This window comes from Melanostigma gelatinosum (assembly GCF_949748355.1).
Source record: "Melanostigma gelatinosum genome assembly, chromosome: 12".
Classification (NCBI taxonomy): Eukaryota; Metazoa; Chordata; class Actinopteri; order Perciformes; family Zoarcidae; genus Melanostigma; species Melanostigma gelatinosum.
This window is the reverse complement of record NC_136645.1, coordinates 24,177,570-24,196,154: the sequence shown is the minus strand read 5'-3', so window position 1 is coordinate 24,196,154 and position 18,585 is coordinate 24,177,570. Positions and strand designations below refer to the sequence as shown.

Here is an 18,585-nt window from a genome sequence, read left to right as displayed (position 1 = left end):
CGAGGTACCAAGGCTTACCAATGTACCAAGTGGAATGCCGTGTTCACACCAAACGGGTCATTCGCACCGCCGGTCTCGCCGGGTACTATTTGTGTTCAGTCGCGTGAATCGCACTGGACGCGCCGGAGAGGGGGCGTGGCTTATCGCCCCGAAAGCCGTTCAACTGTCCGCCATTAACCATGGAAAAAATAACCTCTATTTCTTCTTAGTACGTGTTGTGGAAGTCACAGATATCCCAGGAAACTAAACGCCGTCATGTCTGGTTCATAACATTGTCCAGAGGAGCTCTGTGGATTTTATCGAAGTGTATTCACTGTCTAGTAAGCCACAGGTCGCTGTTTACTACAGCTGTAGGAACACAAAATAAACTGATTTGGCTGTGATTTAACGGCAACAAACCGACAAAAAGAGACTCTGAAATAACTACGTAATGATACCGATTTGTACTTGTCTTCTCAATGGAGCGGATGGATCGGTGCTAGGCTAAGCTAACATTGTAGCAGCTCCACCAACAGTCAGAATAACGTCATCTAGACGTAAATACGGCAGCGTCTATTCATTGTTTGTACCATATGGTTTACACACACACATTTATACACATAGTTTGGTCCGGTCTCTATGAATATGAGGTATCGTAGAGCTCTGGGTGAACACAGACAGCTACGGTATTTATTTCCTGATTCAACAACGGCAGTCAGTGATGACAGGAGAAACATCTCAATGCTGATATGCTATCGCGCTGGGGCGTAACGCGAATATTTCGGCGAATTTGAAAAATTTCAACTTGCGCATTCGAGGCGATTTGGCATTTGATGCGAATTTGCGCCAATCGCGCCGCGAATTCGCGTCAACCGCGGCATCGCAAATTCACGTCACTCCAGTCTCATCGCGTCTGTGCATGGACTTTATATGTAATCTACTCGCGCAAATAATTCGCGCCGTATTTGGTGTGAACGCACCATTACCGAGGTACCAAGGCTTACCAATGTACCAAGTCTTACCAATGTAAAGAAATAAAAAAGGGTAAAAGGATGATTCTGAATGCAAAATTCAAAAAAAGCTATCGAACATTTGTGCCAATTCTTGCCAACCATTTTTTTTAACATACAGGGAGAGCAAACAGCAAAATGTGACCCCAGTCTGTGTGTGAGAGGGGATTCAGCTGTGTAAGCAGAATAAAGACAGACTGGAGGTCATCTCGGAAAGCAGAAATGATGGACGAGCTGATGCTGGTGTCACTTGAGGAACCCACAGTCCAAGATCAGCTCAAAGGTCCAGAAAACAAAGATTTGAAAGGAGAACTGATGTACAAGTGACCAGTTACTTTCTGATTTCAAGTGTTCCATGGGGGACACCGGAAGGGGCGTGAATCTCTATTCAAATGTGCTGAGCAGATCACAATGCGTGCATTTACCCCTGATCCAAATGCTCCAGTCACAACAACATCCTCCACTTGAATACTGATGGCATCTTAAGATGCAATATATTTGAAACAAACCCATAATATAAAATGCAGAGCTGGTTTTTACACTAAAAGGGGGCAGATATGCATTATGGTCGACGTCTAATACCTGAGTTCATTATCTTCAGCGAGTCCTGATCCCCAGTACATTGGGATTCCCAGGAAGTCCAGTTTCCTGCTTCGCTTCCATTTTTGCACTGGAACAAGATTAGAAGAAAGATAATTATGTCAGTGTGCTTCACATTCAATTTCAAGACTCCTGTGGAGTCTGAGAAGACTGAATAACAGGAGTCAAACCAACAACTATATTAAACACAAAACCAAAAAGGTCGTATTGAGAAAGAAGGGAACCCCTGGTGCCTGGGATTGCTTAGTTCTAATAATCAGTCTGAAGGGGATGATGGCAACGAGATGAACTTTTGTTGTTACTTATTACAACTAGTCTAATCATTCCCTATGTTCGACCCCCAGTCTAACACTCTCCTTTTCCAAGAAAAGTCTGAATAAATGCCCCTAAACTTTGTGAAAAAGTAGGCAAAAGTTTTGTCCAGAATACCAATTTGTCCTTGTAAGTGTAATAATGCATGCATGCAAATATCAATCTTACAGTATTGAGGTACACACAACTGCAAACACACCCAGAAGCCCTCAGACAAAGCAGTGATCCTGGCTCATGGCAGCCGGCCTGACTGGCTCTCAACCAGGCTGGCAGGTGGTCAGGGGCTCAGCGGAGGCCCGGGCATCATTACGTGTGAGTGGCTCCCTCTCTCCAAACGAAGGCGTTGGAGTTCGCAGAGAGGGTGGGGGGTGGGGGTAACTGCCACTGAGGTGCATGTTTGCTTTGGCTTATTATTAATTACTGTGCTGCGGGCGGCAAAGCCTCTGTGTCTGCGGCCACTTCATCAGTCAAACGTGCTCGTGCTCCAGCGAGCTGCCGGGACGCTGGACGGGCGGCGCTACTCACTGTTCTCTGGTTTGGCTGCCCTCTGGTAGAACTTGAGCTCCGAGAACAGGGGGCCGTTCCCCTGGGACTCCTGCACATGAAGGCACACATTATGAACAGTTTCATTATCACCGGTTAAAGAAGCACCAGTCTAGGAGAAGATGTCCAAAACATGTCTCAGCACACATCACAAATTGGGGTTGTGAGAGACATTGGTGTCCTAAATAATAAGCAGTAAATAAAAAGCGGTTGTGGATTGTACAGTATTTTACATGAGAGGGGAGGACATGAGAGAAAAGAAGAAAGAGAGAAGGGTGGTGAAGGGAGAAGGAGAGGAAAGAAGGAGGAGAAGAGAGGAGAGGAAAGGAGAAGGGAGGAGAGGAAAGGAGAAGGGAGGAGAGGAGAGGAAAGAAGGAGGAGAAGAGAGGAGAGGAAAGGAGAAGGGAGGAGAGGAGAGGAAAGGAGAAGGGAGGAGAGGAAAGAAGGAGAAGAGAGGAGAGGAAAGGAGAAGGGAGTAGAGAGGAAAGAAGGAGGAGAAGAGAGGAGAGGAGAAAAGTAGTGAAGGGAGGAGAGGAGAGAAGGAAGAGAAGGGAGGAGAGGAGACACCATTGGAAGATCTATCTTGATACAAAGATGGAGGATGGTACACATGCACAGATTGTTTTGTCAGTCTGTCAGATCCTCTCACAGAGACCAGTGGGTTCCACATAAGATACATAATAGTTATACTATTACCGTGTTAACAATGTTTGATAATACAACAGTGTGGTCACGGAAGTCAATTTATTATGTTCGATACATTTGAATTTCCCAAAATCTTGAGAGGTATGTAGGTTGGACATTGCTGAGCACAAATGTACTTCATGTACTTCTGCTCCAGGAGTCCTTTTTGTCAGGACTGCGCCGTAGGACCCCAGGACATCCAGCAGATGGTGGCAGAGTGCGCCTTAACACCCCCAGTGGACTGATTGGACTTGGCTCACCTTAAGTGGGTTCACCTGTGTAATTGCCTCAAGTGTATTTAAGGCGTGTCTGTACCTTGCCCTTCGTTCGAGCCTCATGTTTTCTTGACACGTCTGTTCCTGTGTTTTCCCTCTGTGGGATATCTTATTAAAGTCTACCTCTTTTTGGCTCCTGAACTCGGCGTTTTGTATCTACACTCAGTACCTTCAAGTTGCACGTGACAGTAGGCTCGAACCACCAACATGAGTGTAACAGGCGCCGAAGGAGGAGACGTCAGCCTAGCCCAGGTGCTCGGCGCTGTGGAATCCCAGGGAACCTCGATCCAGCAGATCCAAGCCTGGATAACCCAGCAAATGCACCAGCCGAACCCCCCGGCTGCCAAGACGTTCCTACAGAAACCAGAGCGGTATGCCGGCACTCCAGAGACCTGTCAGGGATTTTTGACACAGTGTGACCTGTGTTTTGTCATGCAGCCTGATCAGTTCCCCTCAGAAAAAGCTAAGGTCGCTTTTATGATTTCGCTGCTAACCAGTAGAGCTCTAGTATGGGCTACTGCCCTATGGGAGGCAAATTCCCCACTTTGTGCTAATGCAGTAGAGTTCTCCAAGACACTACGCCAGGTTTTTAACCACCCAGTGAGTGGCAGAGAAGCAGCACGCCGCATCAGCTCGCTCCGCCAAGGAGCTAGACCTGTGTCTGAATATGCCATAGAATTCCGCACCTTGGCAGCTGAGTGCAAATGGAACAATGAAGCACTTTTGACCACTTTTTACAATGGCCTGTCGGAGGCGGTCAAAGATGATTTGGCTAGTCGGGAGTGGGGGGTCACTGTAGATGAGCTCATAACCACCTCTATCTGCCTCGATCAGCGCATACGCGAAAGGAGGCGTGAGCGCAGGCTTCCCAATTCGGCACCTCCCCAAGCGCATTCACCACTGGGCGCGTCGGGCCCCACTGCTCAGCCCGCTCAAGCGGAGGCAATGGAGGTAGGCAGGTACCGCATTACACCTGCAGAACGAGAGCGACGCCGCAGAGAGAGATGCTGCCTTTACTGTGGAGGAGCTGGACATTACCGGGACCAATGTCCCCAGCGGCAGGGAAACGAGGATGCTCATTAGGAGGAGGGGACAGCGTAGTGAGCAATTTTGTCCAATCTCAGTACCCCAACCCAGTTAAGCGCCTCTGCCTGAGGGCTCGACTCACCTGGACCCCAGAGAACCCGGAGAACATCCCTATCACGGTGCTGATCGATTCAGGCTCAGAGGAAAACCTGATGGACTCTGCTCTGGCCACACGCCTCGGTCTACCTACCAAGGCCCTTCCCAATCCGGTGAGAATCCAGGCGCTCGACGGACGACCCCTAGGCTCCGGTAAAATTGACTTCATGACACACCCCTTACTACTGCAGATTGGGTCACATACAGAGACTGTTTCTTTGGCTTTAGTCCAATCCCAACATGATAGAGTAGTACTAGGGTTTCCCTGGCTTCAGAAACACAATCCCCAGTTCAACTGGTCCACTGGCGAATTGTTATCATGGAGCCCAGAGTGTATCTCAGCCAAACATGTTACACCTGTGATGAAGTGTTCTGTTGCCTGTTCATCCTCTGAGCTCTCTTCAGTCCCTGCAGAGTATCATGACCTAGCTGAAGTATTTAGTAAGACTAGAGCTACAGCACTTCCTCCTCACAGACCTTTTGACTGTGCCATTGACCTGTTGCCTAACACTATTCCCCCCCGGGGACGACTATACCCTCTCTCCAGGCCCGAGACTCAGGCCATGGAGGACTACATTAGCGAGTCTCTTAAGAACGGGCTTATTACACCTTCAACTTCACCAGTGTCAGCAGGATTCTTTTTTGTACCCAAGAAAGATGGTGGTCTACGACCATGCATAGATTACCGAGCACTGAACAACATCACAGTAAAGAACAAATATCCGTTGCCACTCATGTCTTCCGCTTTTGATCTTCTTGGAGGAGCTACAGTGTTCACTAAACTAGACCTGCGGAATGCTTACCATCTGGTCCGCATCAGAGAGAATGATGAGTGGAAGACTGCTTTTAGCACCCCCAGTGGACATTATGAATACCGGGTAATGCCATTTGGTCTGACCAATGCTCCTGCTGTGTTCCAAGCCTTTGTAAATGAAGTGCTCAGGGAGTTCCTCAACCGCAGTGTGTTCGTTTACCTCGATGATGTGCTAATTTTTTCCAAGTCCCTCACAGAACATCGCCAGCACGTCCGGCAGGTCCTCCAGCGGTTGCTGGACAACCAGCTCTTCGTCAAACTGGAGAAGTGTGAGTTCCACGTTACCCGCACCTCCTTTTTGGGGTATGTCATCTCCCCCGATGGAGTAATCATGGACGAATCCAGGGTGCAGGCTGTACTGGACTGGCCGGTTCCCGCCACTCTCAAGCAGGTACAGCGTTTTGTGGGGTTTGCTAACTTTTATCGCCGTTTCATTCGAGGCTTCAGCTCCATAGTAGCACCTATCACAGCAGTGGCCCGGGGAGCCCCAACCAAACTCAGATGGACCCCGGAGGCGCAAGCGGCGTTCGAGCATCTCAAGGCTCAGTTCACGTCAGCCCCACTGCTGAGGCACCCGGACCCTGCCCTTCCGTTTGTGTTGGAGGTGGATGCGTCCAGGTCTGGTGTTGGGGCTGTGCTGTCCCAGAAATCAGGTATGGACAACAAGACGCACCCATGTGCCTTTTTCTCTCGCAAGCTTAGTGACGCTGAGAGGAACTATGACGCCGGTGACAGGGAGCTGTTGGCCATCCTAAGGGCACTTGAAGAATGGAGACACTGGCTGGAAGGAGCGCGCCACCCATTCACAGTCATCACGGATCATAAGAACCTCCAGTACATCCGTGAGGCCAAGCGCCTGAACCCCCGACAAGCCAGGTGGGCCCTGTTTTTCACCAGATTCAGGTTTATCATCACGTTTCGCCCCGGCACCAAGAATGCCAAGGCTGATGCCTTATCGCGCCAGTATGACGCCAACGTTACTGACCCTGTCCCTGAGTGCATCATTCCCCCCAGCTGCGTGGTGGGACAGGTGACGCTTGCCCTGGAGGACGCCGTCCTGCGTGCGCAAGAGGAGGATCCAGGTCCTAGTGGAGTACCCCCGGGCCGTCTGTATGTCCCGCTCAACGCCCGCTCTGAAGTTCTACAATGGGGGCATGACTCACCAGTGACGGGCCATCCTGGGGCTGCCCGCACGAGGGAGCTAGTCAGCCGCCGCTTTTGGTGGCCACGCATGAGAACTGACATTGAGGAGTATGTTCACGCATGTTCTGTTTGTGCTACACAGAAGTCAGGAAACCAAGCCCCGGCGGGCCTGCTCCACCCCCTGCCGGTTCCTTATCGGCCATGGTCCCACATCTCAATGGACTTCATCACTGGCCTACCATCTTCTGACGGTAACACAGTGATTTTTGTAATTGTGGACCGTTTTTCCAAAGCAAGCCACTTTGTCCCACTACCTAAGCTGCCGTCTGCGAAGGAAACTGCTGATTTGGTGGTCCGAGAGGTGGTGCGTCACCATGGCATCCCTAGTGACATTGTCTCCGATAGAGGGCCCCAATTCATGTCCAAGTACTGGAGTGCATTTTGGTCCTTGTTTGAAACGTCTGTCAGTCTTTCATCAGGCTACCATCCGGAGAGTAATGGACAGACGGAACGCGTGAACCAGGAGCTGGAGAAATACCTACGCTGCATGGTATCATCCAATCCGGGTGCCTGGAGTCAAAAGCTGGTGTGGGCTGAGATCGCCCACAACCAACTGAGTGGGTCCTCCACCGGTATGTCGCCTTTTGAGGTTCAGTACGGATATGTCCCGCCATTTTTTCCCTCTCAGCAGTCCGAGTCAGCGGTCCCCTCTGCGGATGCTGCGGTGGCCAGATGCCGCCAGGCCTGGAAGAAGGCCCGTGCTGCGCTTACACGCGCCACCGAAACCCATCGGATCCAGGCCAATCGCAGGAGACGGCGCGCCCCGACGTTCCGCCCTGGACAGAGAGTATGGCTCTCCACCAAGAACCTGCCTCTGCGCACGGACTCCAAATTCACTCCCCGGTTCATCGGCCCGTTTCCTGTGGAGAGGAGGATCAACCCGGTGGCTTACAAACTCAGACTTCCTAGGACTCTCCGGGTGAGACCAGTGTTTCATGTCTCTTTGCTGAAACCTCTCTTCTCCTCGCCCTTGTCCAGGCCTGCCCCACTGCCGCCGCCTCCGCGGGTCGTCGCTGGTGGCCCTGTCTACACCGTCCGGAGGCTGCTGGATTCCCGGCGGAGGGGGCGAGGCCTTCAGTACCTGATTGACTGGGAGGGCTACGGCCCAGAGGAACGCTCATGGGTGCCCTCACGGCACGTCCTGGATCCTGCCCTCATCCGTGCCTTTCACCGTGCACACCCTCTCCAGCCTGGCCCACCTGGAGGTGGCCGTCGGGTGGGGGGTACTGTCAGGACTGCGCCGTAGGACCCCAGGACATCCAGCAGATGGTGGCAGAGTGCGCCTTAACACCCCCAGTGGACTGATTGGACTTGGCTCACCTTAAGTGGGTTCACCTGTGTAATTGCCTCAAGTGTATTTAAGGCGTGTCTGTACCTTGCCCTTCGTTCGAGCCTCATGTTTTCTTGACACGTCTGTTCCTGTGTTTTCCCTCTGTGGGATATCTTATTAAAGTCTACCTCTTTTTGGCTCCTGAACTCGGCGTTTTGTATCTACACTCAGTACCTTCAAGTTGCACGTGACACTTTTGGTGCTGACAGAGAAACCTCCGCTGAGGGACACACACATCGGAGTGAGACTCAAACAGCTGGATTGGATATAGGTGAAAATGAGATTCAATTATTTGTTTGTATACAATTTACATTATATACTGGAATTTAATTTGTTTAGGTTTTGCACTGAAACGGTTTGAATGAGTACACATGGATTGTAATTGCTGTTCATCTTTAAGATATTTCTTTAAACAAGCCTGATGTTGCTTAACACATTCTTGTATATATATATATATATATATATATATATACATACATACATATGCATATATATACACATATATATATACATATGCATATATATACACATATATATACATACACACATATATATATATATATATATACACACACACATATATATATATATACACACACACATATATATATACACATGTATATAGATGCATATATAAAGATTTATATACATACATATACACATATATATATATATATATTGTGGCATCACAAGGGGACAGGTTGTGGAGGGGCGCTACATCCTCACCCAGGATCAGTACCCACAACCCAAAATGGCCACCGGGCTAGAGACTACAGCTCCCAGACTGCCTCATCATGCACCCAGCTGCAGGTGCTTAAGGCCCCTAATTGAGGCAGGGCTGGGAAACTGAATAAAGGGGAGAGCACCACAGCAGAGGAGGGGGGCCCGGAGTAGGAGAGAGGACGCCTACCTGGAGGAACAGAGACCAAGGACTTTGCAGGGTGGGAGTACTTTGTTGGATGAAGAAACCCCTTTCTCCTCCGGGACGCTTTAGGTTTATTCATGGTCTTTTTTGTTTGAGGTGTGATTTTGGAGTTAAAGGAACTGCCAGTGGGATGGACCAATAAAACCTTTATTTTTGTTGATGCGGTCCGATTGTGCCTGTTTTACGCTCTCTTTTGCACTGCCCCACCCTAGGGACAACCCGTGACACTACAATATACACACACACATATATATATATATATACACACACACACATATATTATATATATACACACACACATATTATAGATATACACACATATATGTATATACACCTTCTCATTTAATGGTATTTATTTATAAATACGGACTCTGGATGATGATGAATGAATGAATGAATTTCTTTTATAGAGCGCTTTTCAGCATACATACATCACAAAGTGCTTAACAGAGCAGAAATTTAAAAGCATAAAAAAACACAATGTGACCCTAGGGTCAATAAATTACATACACAGAGAAAAATAAATAAATAAAAAATTAAATCTAAATTTAAAACACATTTTAAGAGCAGGTCTAGGACATGGGTTTTTACTTGACGCCAGCCTAAAAAGGTGGGTTTTGAGCTGTTTTTTAAAAAGTATTCACAGTATCTGCGAGGCGTAGAGTTGCAGGCAGAGCATTCCAGAGCCTCGGCGTCACTGCCTCAAAGGCTCGGTCACCACGGGTCTTAAATCGTGTGCGTGGGACTGACAGAAGACCTAGAGCGTTTGACCTGAGAGTGAAGAGATTAGGTTGGCAAAATAAGCAGTTCTAGCTTCCTTTACTCCATCATTAAAGGAAACTCTGAGGTCTTTGAGATATCAGCGATGCACTTCTAGCCCAGTGGCTTTCCAGAGCCTCTCTGTCCTGCGACACTTCTGTCTCAGGCTGCACACAGCGTCTGTCATCCACGGAGAAGTGTTGTAGGCTGCCCTGGTCCTTTCCTTAAGAGGTGCCACTTTATCCAGCAAAGTGGTGCAATGTTCATTAAATGACTGTATCAAGAGTTCAACATCATTGAGATTTGTGTTAATATCACAGCAGAAGTGCATAGAGAAATGATCAGCTGTACTCTGAGTAATAATGCGGGAGTGGAATGTTTGTTTCAGACACAAGGGTCAGCATTGACAGAAAGATCAAAGAAAATACATTTATGGTCACTGATCAGTAGGTCCTCACAACGGGTATTATCAATATCAAGACCCAGAGAGAACACAAGGTCCAAGGTGTGACCACCCCTGTGAGTGGCGCCAGAAACATGTTGCGTGAAATTAAAAGATTCAGTAATATTGAGAAACTCAGTAGCAATACAGTCTGTGGCATCATTGATATGCAGATTAAAATCACCAACCAGAAGCACTTTGTCGAGCTTGATAATGGAGGTCAGAAAGTCTGTGAACTCAGATAACAACTGACCTGGAGGTCGGTAAATTAAAAAACAGTGAAACGGCTTTAGCCGGCCCACTTCAGTGAGCTGCAGTTCAAAAGTAGCATAGGATTCTGTGCTCCCCAATTGTCAGGAAAACTGATTCTTCCAGACCATGGCGAGACCTCCACCACGGCCTGTCAGACGCAGTGTCCCAACATAAGAACAGTCCACATGGGCATGATGACACATGACATCTTGACAAAGAAAATTTCAGTTTGAATTCAAAGAGGAGAAAGGAGAATCTCTCTGGATGTACATGTGAGTATATTCTACAAGAGTTCTGATGCAGCGACACAGACACATGTCAGCCTCATTACCTGTAGTCCTTGAGTGAGTCAGGGCCATACGCAACTTCACATGCAATGTATGTTTCAGATAACTTTCAGTAGCTCAACGTTAACTCCAATCAAACTTAAACGAGTTAGACAGGTGTGGGTTGTTAAAGACTGTCCTCAGCAGTCGTAGGCTTCAGTTAAACTGAGCAGCTAAAAGGCTGAACCTCAACACCATGTGACTCAGTGGTGGGCCGTCAGGGCCTGCAAGGCCTTCTCTGCTGGCCTAGACAGAATCACAAAGTCATAGCTATTTTATAATTTATTAATTGTTCTTAAATACACTACATGTATTATAATTTATATAAATATTTTCCCATTATCTTATGTTCTCATTGCACAGCTACCGTCTTCCTCAGTTGCTCTGCTTCCAGTGCAGCTTGTTTTAAGTAGAGCTTTTATCCAATCAGATCTCTCCTCTGTGTCTCTAGGTAGAACAGAGGCCAGAGGCCTGCAGACTCACAAGTGCATCCATGTGCACTTTAAGTGAATGGGGACGATATTGTTGATTGTCAGCTATTTGTAGTCTTTCTATCACATAAAACTGAACTTGATAATATATCATTTGTACAGAAAGATTAATGTCAAAGGACAGCAACCTAATAGTCTGGTTCTGAATATTGGCCTGAAATACACCTGCCACTCCAGCCTCACTCTACTCACTCAATCAACCGTTGAAGCTCTCCCACACCAGTTAACTGGAAGTGGACAATACAGCGTCCATGCAACCTAAGCTAGAGTTAGGGTTAACCTCTCCCTAGCTTAGGATGCTCTACTTCCCCTCAACAGAAGCGCATGTGTACATTTCATGTTGCTGCGTCGTCCAAACTTCACTTTGATCATCTGTTGCAATTGTCTCACAGTGACGTTTAACTAGATCACGTGATGTTTGATGAAGTTGAAACAAAAGCAGAACAGAGGAAACGTCACTGTGCCATGAACACTTGCATGCTTACAGCAGTAAGAGCATCTTGCAGTATATAAAAGAGCATCAACTCTGAAGATGGGCTGTGTGTGTGCAGCCCACATGTACTCACCACTTTTATGACAAAGTCAGTGTCTGCAGCAACAGGTCGGTCCAAATCACGGGAGGCTTTGGGACAACAGGAGACAGAGAAGAGAGTTGAGTTTAACTCCTGGACTACATCAGGCTCTGTGGATTGGCTTTAACTGTAACCAAAACCAGGAAGAAATGAACAAACCACTGTATGGAGCACTGATGGATACATTAAAGGTCTGAGATCAGAGGGGTAAGCAGCTGTTGTGAAACAAACGACAAGTTGGAGAGTTGAAAGTCTTGTTGCAATCTGATCTGTGAGCAGCTTTCACAACCAAGAGGAGAACCATCAATCAGAGAGGTGTCTCCCACAAACTGTGTGTGAGTGTGTGTGTGAGACAGAAAGAGAGTGAGTTGTTCTGTGGCTGTGTATAGAGTGTGTGTGTGTGTGTGTATGTATGTGTGTGTGTGTGTGTGACAGAAAGAGAGTGAGTTGTTCTGTGACTGTGTATAGAGTGTGTGTGAGACAGAAAGAGAGTGAGTTGTTCTGTGACTGTGTATAGAGTGTGTGTGAGACAGAAAGAGAGTGAGTCGTTCTGTGGCTGTGTATAGAGTGTGTGTGTGTGTGTGTGTGAGACAGAAAGAGAGTGAGGTGTTCTGTGGCTGTGTATAGAGTGTGTGTGTCTGGGTGTCATCATGTGGGTTCATTACCGAGATAGATCAGCCCACAGCCACCGTGACCAATCATCCTGCCCAGCCTCCACTTCTTCTTCTCACTGTCCGTCAGTATGAAGCCCTCTGGTAGCGCTTTAGGTAACACCCTCTTTTTTGGCGGTGCCATGACGACTTTTAGGAAAATATGTTGATATACTACAGGAGGGAATACAAATCAGATTAACATTATTATTCTGAGGTGGCTGTGATCCCAAACCACTCAGACAAAGTTCTTCCACTCCACTCCAGTGTCATGTGAAACACAGAGGTACAGTTACACATGTACACATGTACACACATAGCATTCATCCATATCACATAACTGCCACGCCTAATTACTTCAGTGCAAACACTTGTTTGGACAGTTTGTGATTATTCAGTTACAAGAAGCGCTGAAGGTGCACGATCAGAGATCAGAGATTGAGAGCATTTCGATTGCCTCTCGTCAGCTCTCAACATGTCTGCGTCTCGTAGCTAACGGTGCTAACAGCGTTAACCCGATGGTGCTAACTAGTGGTGTCACGGATCACGGATCGATCCGTGATCCGTTCGGATCACCCCTCACGGTTCGGATCACCCCTCACGGTTCGGATCAGCCCTCACGGTTCGGATCAGCCCTCACGGTTCGGATCATTCGTGAACCGCGGATCTATCGAGTATTTAAATTTTTATTTTTACAGTGTAATCATCATAGTGTGTAAAGTTTGACTGTTGCTGTTCCTTTTCAAGTAACAAGTCCCCGAATATCAATGCAGAGTGTCAGTGAACAGATATAAAGCAGTAGTGTGTTCACGTGAACGGAGCAGCTTAGAAGCATTTAACGGTGAAGTCATGGCGAGCGGAGGAACGTCAGAAGCCGCGGCGTCATTTAAGTCACAAGTTTGGGAACATTTTGTCTTCCCTGTAACGTATAATGACGGATGAGGGTGGTGGACGAAACCGTTACGGTATGTAGGCGTTATTTAAAGAGACAAACGACAACGGCAAAACATCGGGCATGTGTCCACACATAAAAAGAGAAAGAGACCATCCGGTCTGTCAGCGAAGGCGGACACTCCGGTGTAGAAAACAAAGGATTTCTAAATCTGGTTAAAGTGCTTGAGCCACGCTATGAAGTCCACTCACGCACCCACTTCAGTGTGAAGCTGTTCCAGAACTCTATGAAAAGGAAAAGACTGCAGAGACTGCTTTCACCACGGCGGAGTGATTCTTAGTCCGGCGCTGTAGACACGCCCCCTCTGTGAGCGTCACACACACACACACCTGGTTCAGGTGCTGACAGAAGCATCAGAGTGAAGCTAGACAGGCCCAATAATATTCCAGTCACCACAGAAAGGTCGACCCTCTCCCCAGACAATGGAGATATTCTCATCTTTTTGAAAATAATGTCACAGTAATGGTAAGCATTATTGTGTATTTGAATGACATAACCTGACAGGAAGTAAACATAGACCCAAGTTGTTGCTGAGCAGTTCAGTTCAGTGTAAACAGTGGAAGCTCACTGGCTGTTTCTTTCTTTCAGTATTGATGAAAGGACGAGGATGTCAACATACCTCATGTTGCACTTAAACTTAACAGAATTCTTGAATGTATTATTTTTATTTATTTATTTCATTTTGTTTCAAATTGGATATCTTCAATATTTTTGTTTTCATGTAAGACTATAGCCCAAAGTTCTTTGCTTTAAGTGTTCTTGAAGTTCTTTAATTAATAAATGGAAAGCAAAGTTATATTTGGCTCCTCCCCTTTTCTTTGTTGATCCGAAAAATGATCCGAACCGTGACTCCTAACGTGAGTCTCTTGGGTTCAATGAATTAACACAGTATTCTTGATAAAGCTCTAAACGTAGTATAAAAGTGATTGGGGACAAGAGTGGGGACAAGGACTTGTATAAAGAGTCGAAATACAGGTTTAGCAAAGCGGTGAGAGATGATACACGTCTGTACTCTGAGAAACTGCAACACCAGCTCTCAGCCAATGACTCTGCTTCTGTCTGGAGAGGTCTCAGACAGATCACCAATTACAAGCCTAATGCCATGTCCACACTTGTCCACTTTCCCTACGTTTACACTGAGCAGCCACACGACGCCGGAGTTTTGGAGCAGCCTTAACGGAGGAACGTGAAAACTCTGCCGAGGTTGTAGGTATTTGAGAACCCCGGGGTTTTGGTTCAGTGTAGACGTTGGATACGGATGTCTGTTAGAAAAAAATGAGCCCACACCCGTGCTCGCTACTGGATTGGTTATTACCAGCCATGACGTCTCCGTCCCTGATTCGTCACACTCACTATCACGTGACCCGTACCCGGAAGAAAACAAAACAGCCGGGCGACCAGCAGCGACAACAAAGCAAGCCTTGCTTGTTTTGTTGTCTGTAGTAGCAGCTATTGTGGAGTTAAATTCGTCATTTTACAATGCTGCTAATGCCTACATGCGGAGGAGGCGAGCTGTTCTTCGAGCGATTAGCGAGCTGCTTGACCATCGGCGATCAGCCCCCACGGAGCGGCTGTCTGAAGCGACAGTTAGCAATAAATGCTATTCAGAGCTACAGCTACAAACAGAGGAAACGAGTGAGAGACGAGTGAGAGACGCTGATTCGTTTTACTTTTTCCGTTTGGTAGCCTTGAGAGACCTTAGTCTGCAAGTATTTCTTTCTGAAAATATGTACGAAGATATATTATATTCGCTAATGCTAATCGCAGTTAGCATTTCCCCATTGGCGGTAATGTTAAAATGAGCTTAGAAGCTAGCGAGTCGGAGCTGTTGCATGATGTTGTGCCCTAAAAGATGGAGCAAATGCCCTAAAGAATTGATAGAGGGCGAAGATGATGTCCCTGTTTTTTCTGCTGGGTGACCCAGCTTATCCCCTGATGCCGTATCTCATGAAGGAAAACCCCAATGGAGCTAACGTTACATTCATCAGCCCCCACGACGACAACACATGGAAGCGAGTGATCGACGTGTGTTGACCACATTTATGGACCATAATCGAGTAAACGTTTCCGTGTAAGTGTTGATTTTAAAGTAAAGTTGATGTGAGAGAGAGAGCGAGAGAGAGAGAGATAGACCCGCAGAGCTGTAACTACGTCTGAAAAATAAAACTTCTAAAACGTTCCACGAACTGTGCCTGTTTGAGGTTATAGAGGAAGATCTTAAGTATCAAATACAACCTTTCATTGTTAAAGACTACTTTATTACTCTCATTTTTTTTTTTAACTAAGCAAGCAATCCACTTCCTGTTTACACCATCACGCGCATGCCCAGTGTACGTTAATGGTCACGTGCTGTCCGCCTTCGAAGGCTGCTGTGTGGATGCTCCAATAATGCTGAAAACTCCCGTGTGGACGGAGATCGGTTCTATTTGAGAACTCTGCATCCAACGAGACACGGCCTAGTGTGGATATGGCCTAAGACCCCCCACTCCATAAACGACCTCCGCCTGGCGGACGAGCTGAATGAGTACTACTGCCGCTTTCAAAGACAATGGGACGGTCCTGACTCCATCCCCCACAGCCCCATCAACCATCACCAGCCCACCAGCCCCCCCTCCCCCAGCTCAGCAGGGGCCCATGCCTTTGTTTCATGCCTGAAGAAATTCAACCTGCCAAAGACAATGATGGTGCATTTCTACACAGCCATCATCGAGTCCATCCTCTGCTCCTCCATCACGGTCTGGTACGCTGCAGCCACTGCCAAAGACAAGGGCAGACTGCAGCGCATCATTCGCTCTGCTGAGAAGGTGATTGGCTGCAATCTGCCGTCCCTCCAGGACTTCTTCACTTCAAGGACCCTGAAGCGAGCACGAAAGATTGTTGCCGACCCCTCCCACCCTGGACATGATCCGTTTGTGCCCCTTCCATCTGGCAGGAGGCTGCGGTCCATCAGAACTAAGACCTCACGCCACATGAACAGTTTCTTTCCGTTGGCAGTCGGGCTCATTAACAGAGCCCGGGACCCCCACTGACTTTGTCCTCCCCAGGACATTTCCTTCTGGTCTCTCTCCTTCTGGTCTCTCCCCTGCACATCCCTGTCTCTCTACTTAAACACACTCGTCACTTTTAACATTTCATACACTTCACTTGGTTTACAGTCCTGTTATCTGTTTTTGTGTGCACTTTATTCCGTATCCTATATTCCATATCTTATTGTACATTTCAAATATGTTTCTATTTCCTGCACTGTGCTGACTGTTTTTGATAGTTAAGTGTTATTTGATCGTTAAATGTTATTTTGATAGTTAAATGTTATTTGATAGTTAAGTGTTATTTGATAGTTAAGTGTTATTTGATAGTTAAATGTTATTTGATAGTTAAATGTTATTGTTTGTTGTTGAATGTTATGCACCTTCTGCCATGACAAATTCCTTGCAGGTGAAAACTTGCTTGGCAATAAACGGTTCTGATTCTGGCTTCTCTGTGCATACTTCTTTATATATTGACATTTAAATAAAGGCAATATACTTTCTTCTCAGTGTTTGTGTACAGCGTTGTGTGTGATGGCCTGAACTGTGCCGACTGTGAGAGTAACTCACTATTACAGTGGTGTCTGTGTGAAGTGTTCTGCCTATCATCACTCTGTAGTACTAATACTAGCCTGAGAAGAAATACATATTGTCATGTTCATATTGCAGATACAGGGCTCTATTAGTTTGAAGTATTAGTTCTGCACTTTTTCATCACGGCTGTATTTTGCAGTATGAAATACTTTGGAACGATCATTTTAAAAGGGACGGAAACAATGGTCGTGTATTGTTCTACCTCGAGACACGTATCTGAGTCCTGCTGGTGGCTGACGTCAGCAGACCGGTTAGCTAAAGCAACGTTAGCTAACTTAGCAAGAGTCTTTAACGTCTCGCGACGTGAACTGTGAGGTGGAATACGAACCGACCTCCGAAGGAACCCCAGCCGCACAGTCACGTGACGCGGTCTGTTGAGTCTTCTGTGTAGCAGTGTATCGATAGACGGTCCTAACTATTAACACTTCACAGCGAACGTTCACAGAAGAGCCTTCTCCCTTAACTCTTTCAAACAGAAACAGAAACAATCATCACTTCCGGAAGGTTGTGCCGCCCTCCACGCCGCACAGCCAATGACATACAAGAAGAAAGTATCTCAACAACTCACCAGCCAATAGGAAACATGCCATGCACTCGTGAAGATTTCGCTGGCTGTAGTCTATGTTTGAAGAATTAAACACTAACCCTGGATTATTCATGTCAAATCATGGGTTTTATTCAAAACCTGATGCTTTCATCAACTGTTTGATCTTTTTAAAATTCAAGGCTGGGAATGTCTTAGAACACTTATATCATACTCATGGTAATATTATTCACATACAGAGGATTAAATTACTTTTTATCATCCAACATGAAAACACCTTGATTAATAAGATGCATTTAAAGATAAAAGCAGCTCAGATAGAAGCGCTTCATGTAATGGAAAACCAATGAAAGCAGTCTCTCAACAAACAAACATTGTTTTCAGTCTTGGGAGTTGGGACAGCCCTAGAATCACAAGATAAATCAGAGGGATCATTTTATATATGTATTTTCTTTTTAATATATATATATTGTTATTATTGTTATTATATATTATATATATATATATATATATATATATTTTTATTATATATATATATATATTTATATATATATATTGATATATATATATATATATAAATATATATATATATATTATATATATATATATATATATATATATATATATAATATTGCGATTAATCGCAATTAAAAATTGAAATCGTTGCCCAGCACTAATATATAATACACTAAATAAAATTTTACATTTGTCTGTTGAAATACTGTGATATAAAAGCCTGTAATTGAAACAATCACAGTGTAATAAATATACTTTGGTTGGACTGTACACGTCAAAGGTCCATATCCAACTTGCGATTCGGCGTTACAGGTAAACATTGATTTAGTTAAGGAGCGAAAAACTGAAACATTTGGGAAACCAACGGTATAGGCCAGGGTCGGCAACCCGCGGCTCAGGAGTTACAGCGCTGCAGGTCTGCTCTATCCCTCTCTCTCACACATCACATTTTGTTTAAAATGAACACTCACACATGAAGTTCACTAGATTGTGGTCCATACATGTGGTCAACACACGTCTCTCACTCGTTTCCTCAGTTTGGTGGTTGTCCGTTCTCACTCGTAGCTCTGCTGGTGGCTGAAGTCTACTGGAGAGCAATCCATGT

At 46.1% G+C, this 18,585-nt stretch overlaps 1 protein-coding gene across 1 annotated transcript in view; it reads right to left on the bottom strand.

Moving 5' to 3' along the window:
- LOC306785448 (serine/threonine-protein kinase VRK1-like) overlaps positions 1-17,379 on the bottom strand; it is a gene marked incomplete at its 3' end in the record, with an annotated part of 36,394 nt that extends 19,015 nt beyond the window's left edge. The window contains exons 1-5 of the mRNA XM_079279827.1: positions 17,254-17,379; positions 12,365-12,523; positions 11,694-11,749; positions 2,427-2,496; positions 1,572-1,659 (exon numbers count right to left, since the gene is read on the bottom strand). Of these exons, the coding sequence (XP_079135953.1) occupies positions 1,572-1,659; positions 2,427-2,496; positions 11,694-11,749; positions 12,365-12,494 (344 nt within the window). The 5' untranslated portion in view covers positions 12,495-12,523; positions 17,254-17,379. The remainder of the gene's footprint in view (positions 1-1,571; positions 1,660-2,426; positions 2,497-11,693; positions 11,750-12,364; positions 12,524-17,253) is intronic.
- Positions 17,380-18,585: the final 1,206 nt, after the last annotated feature.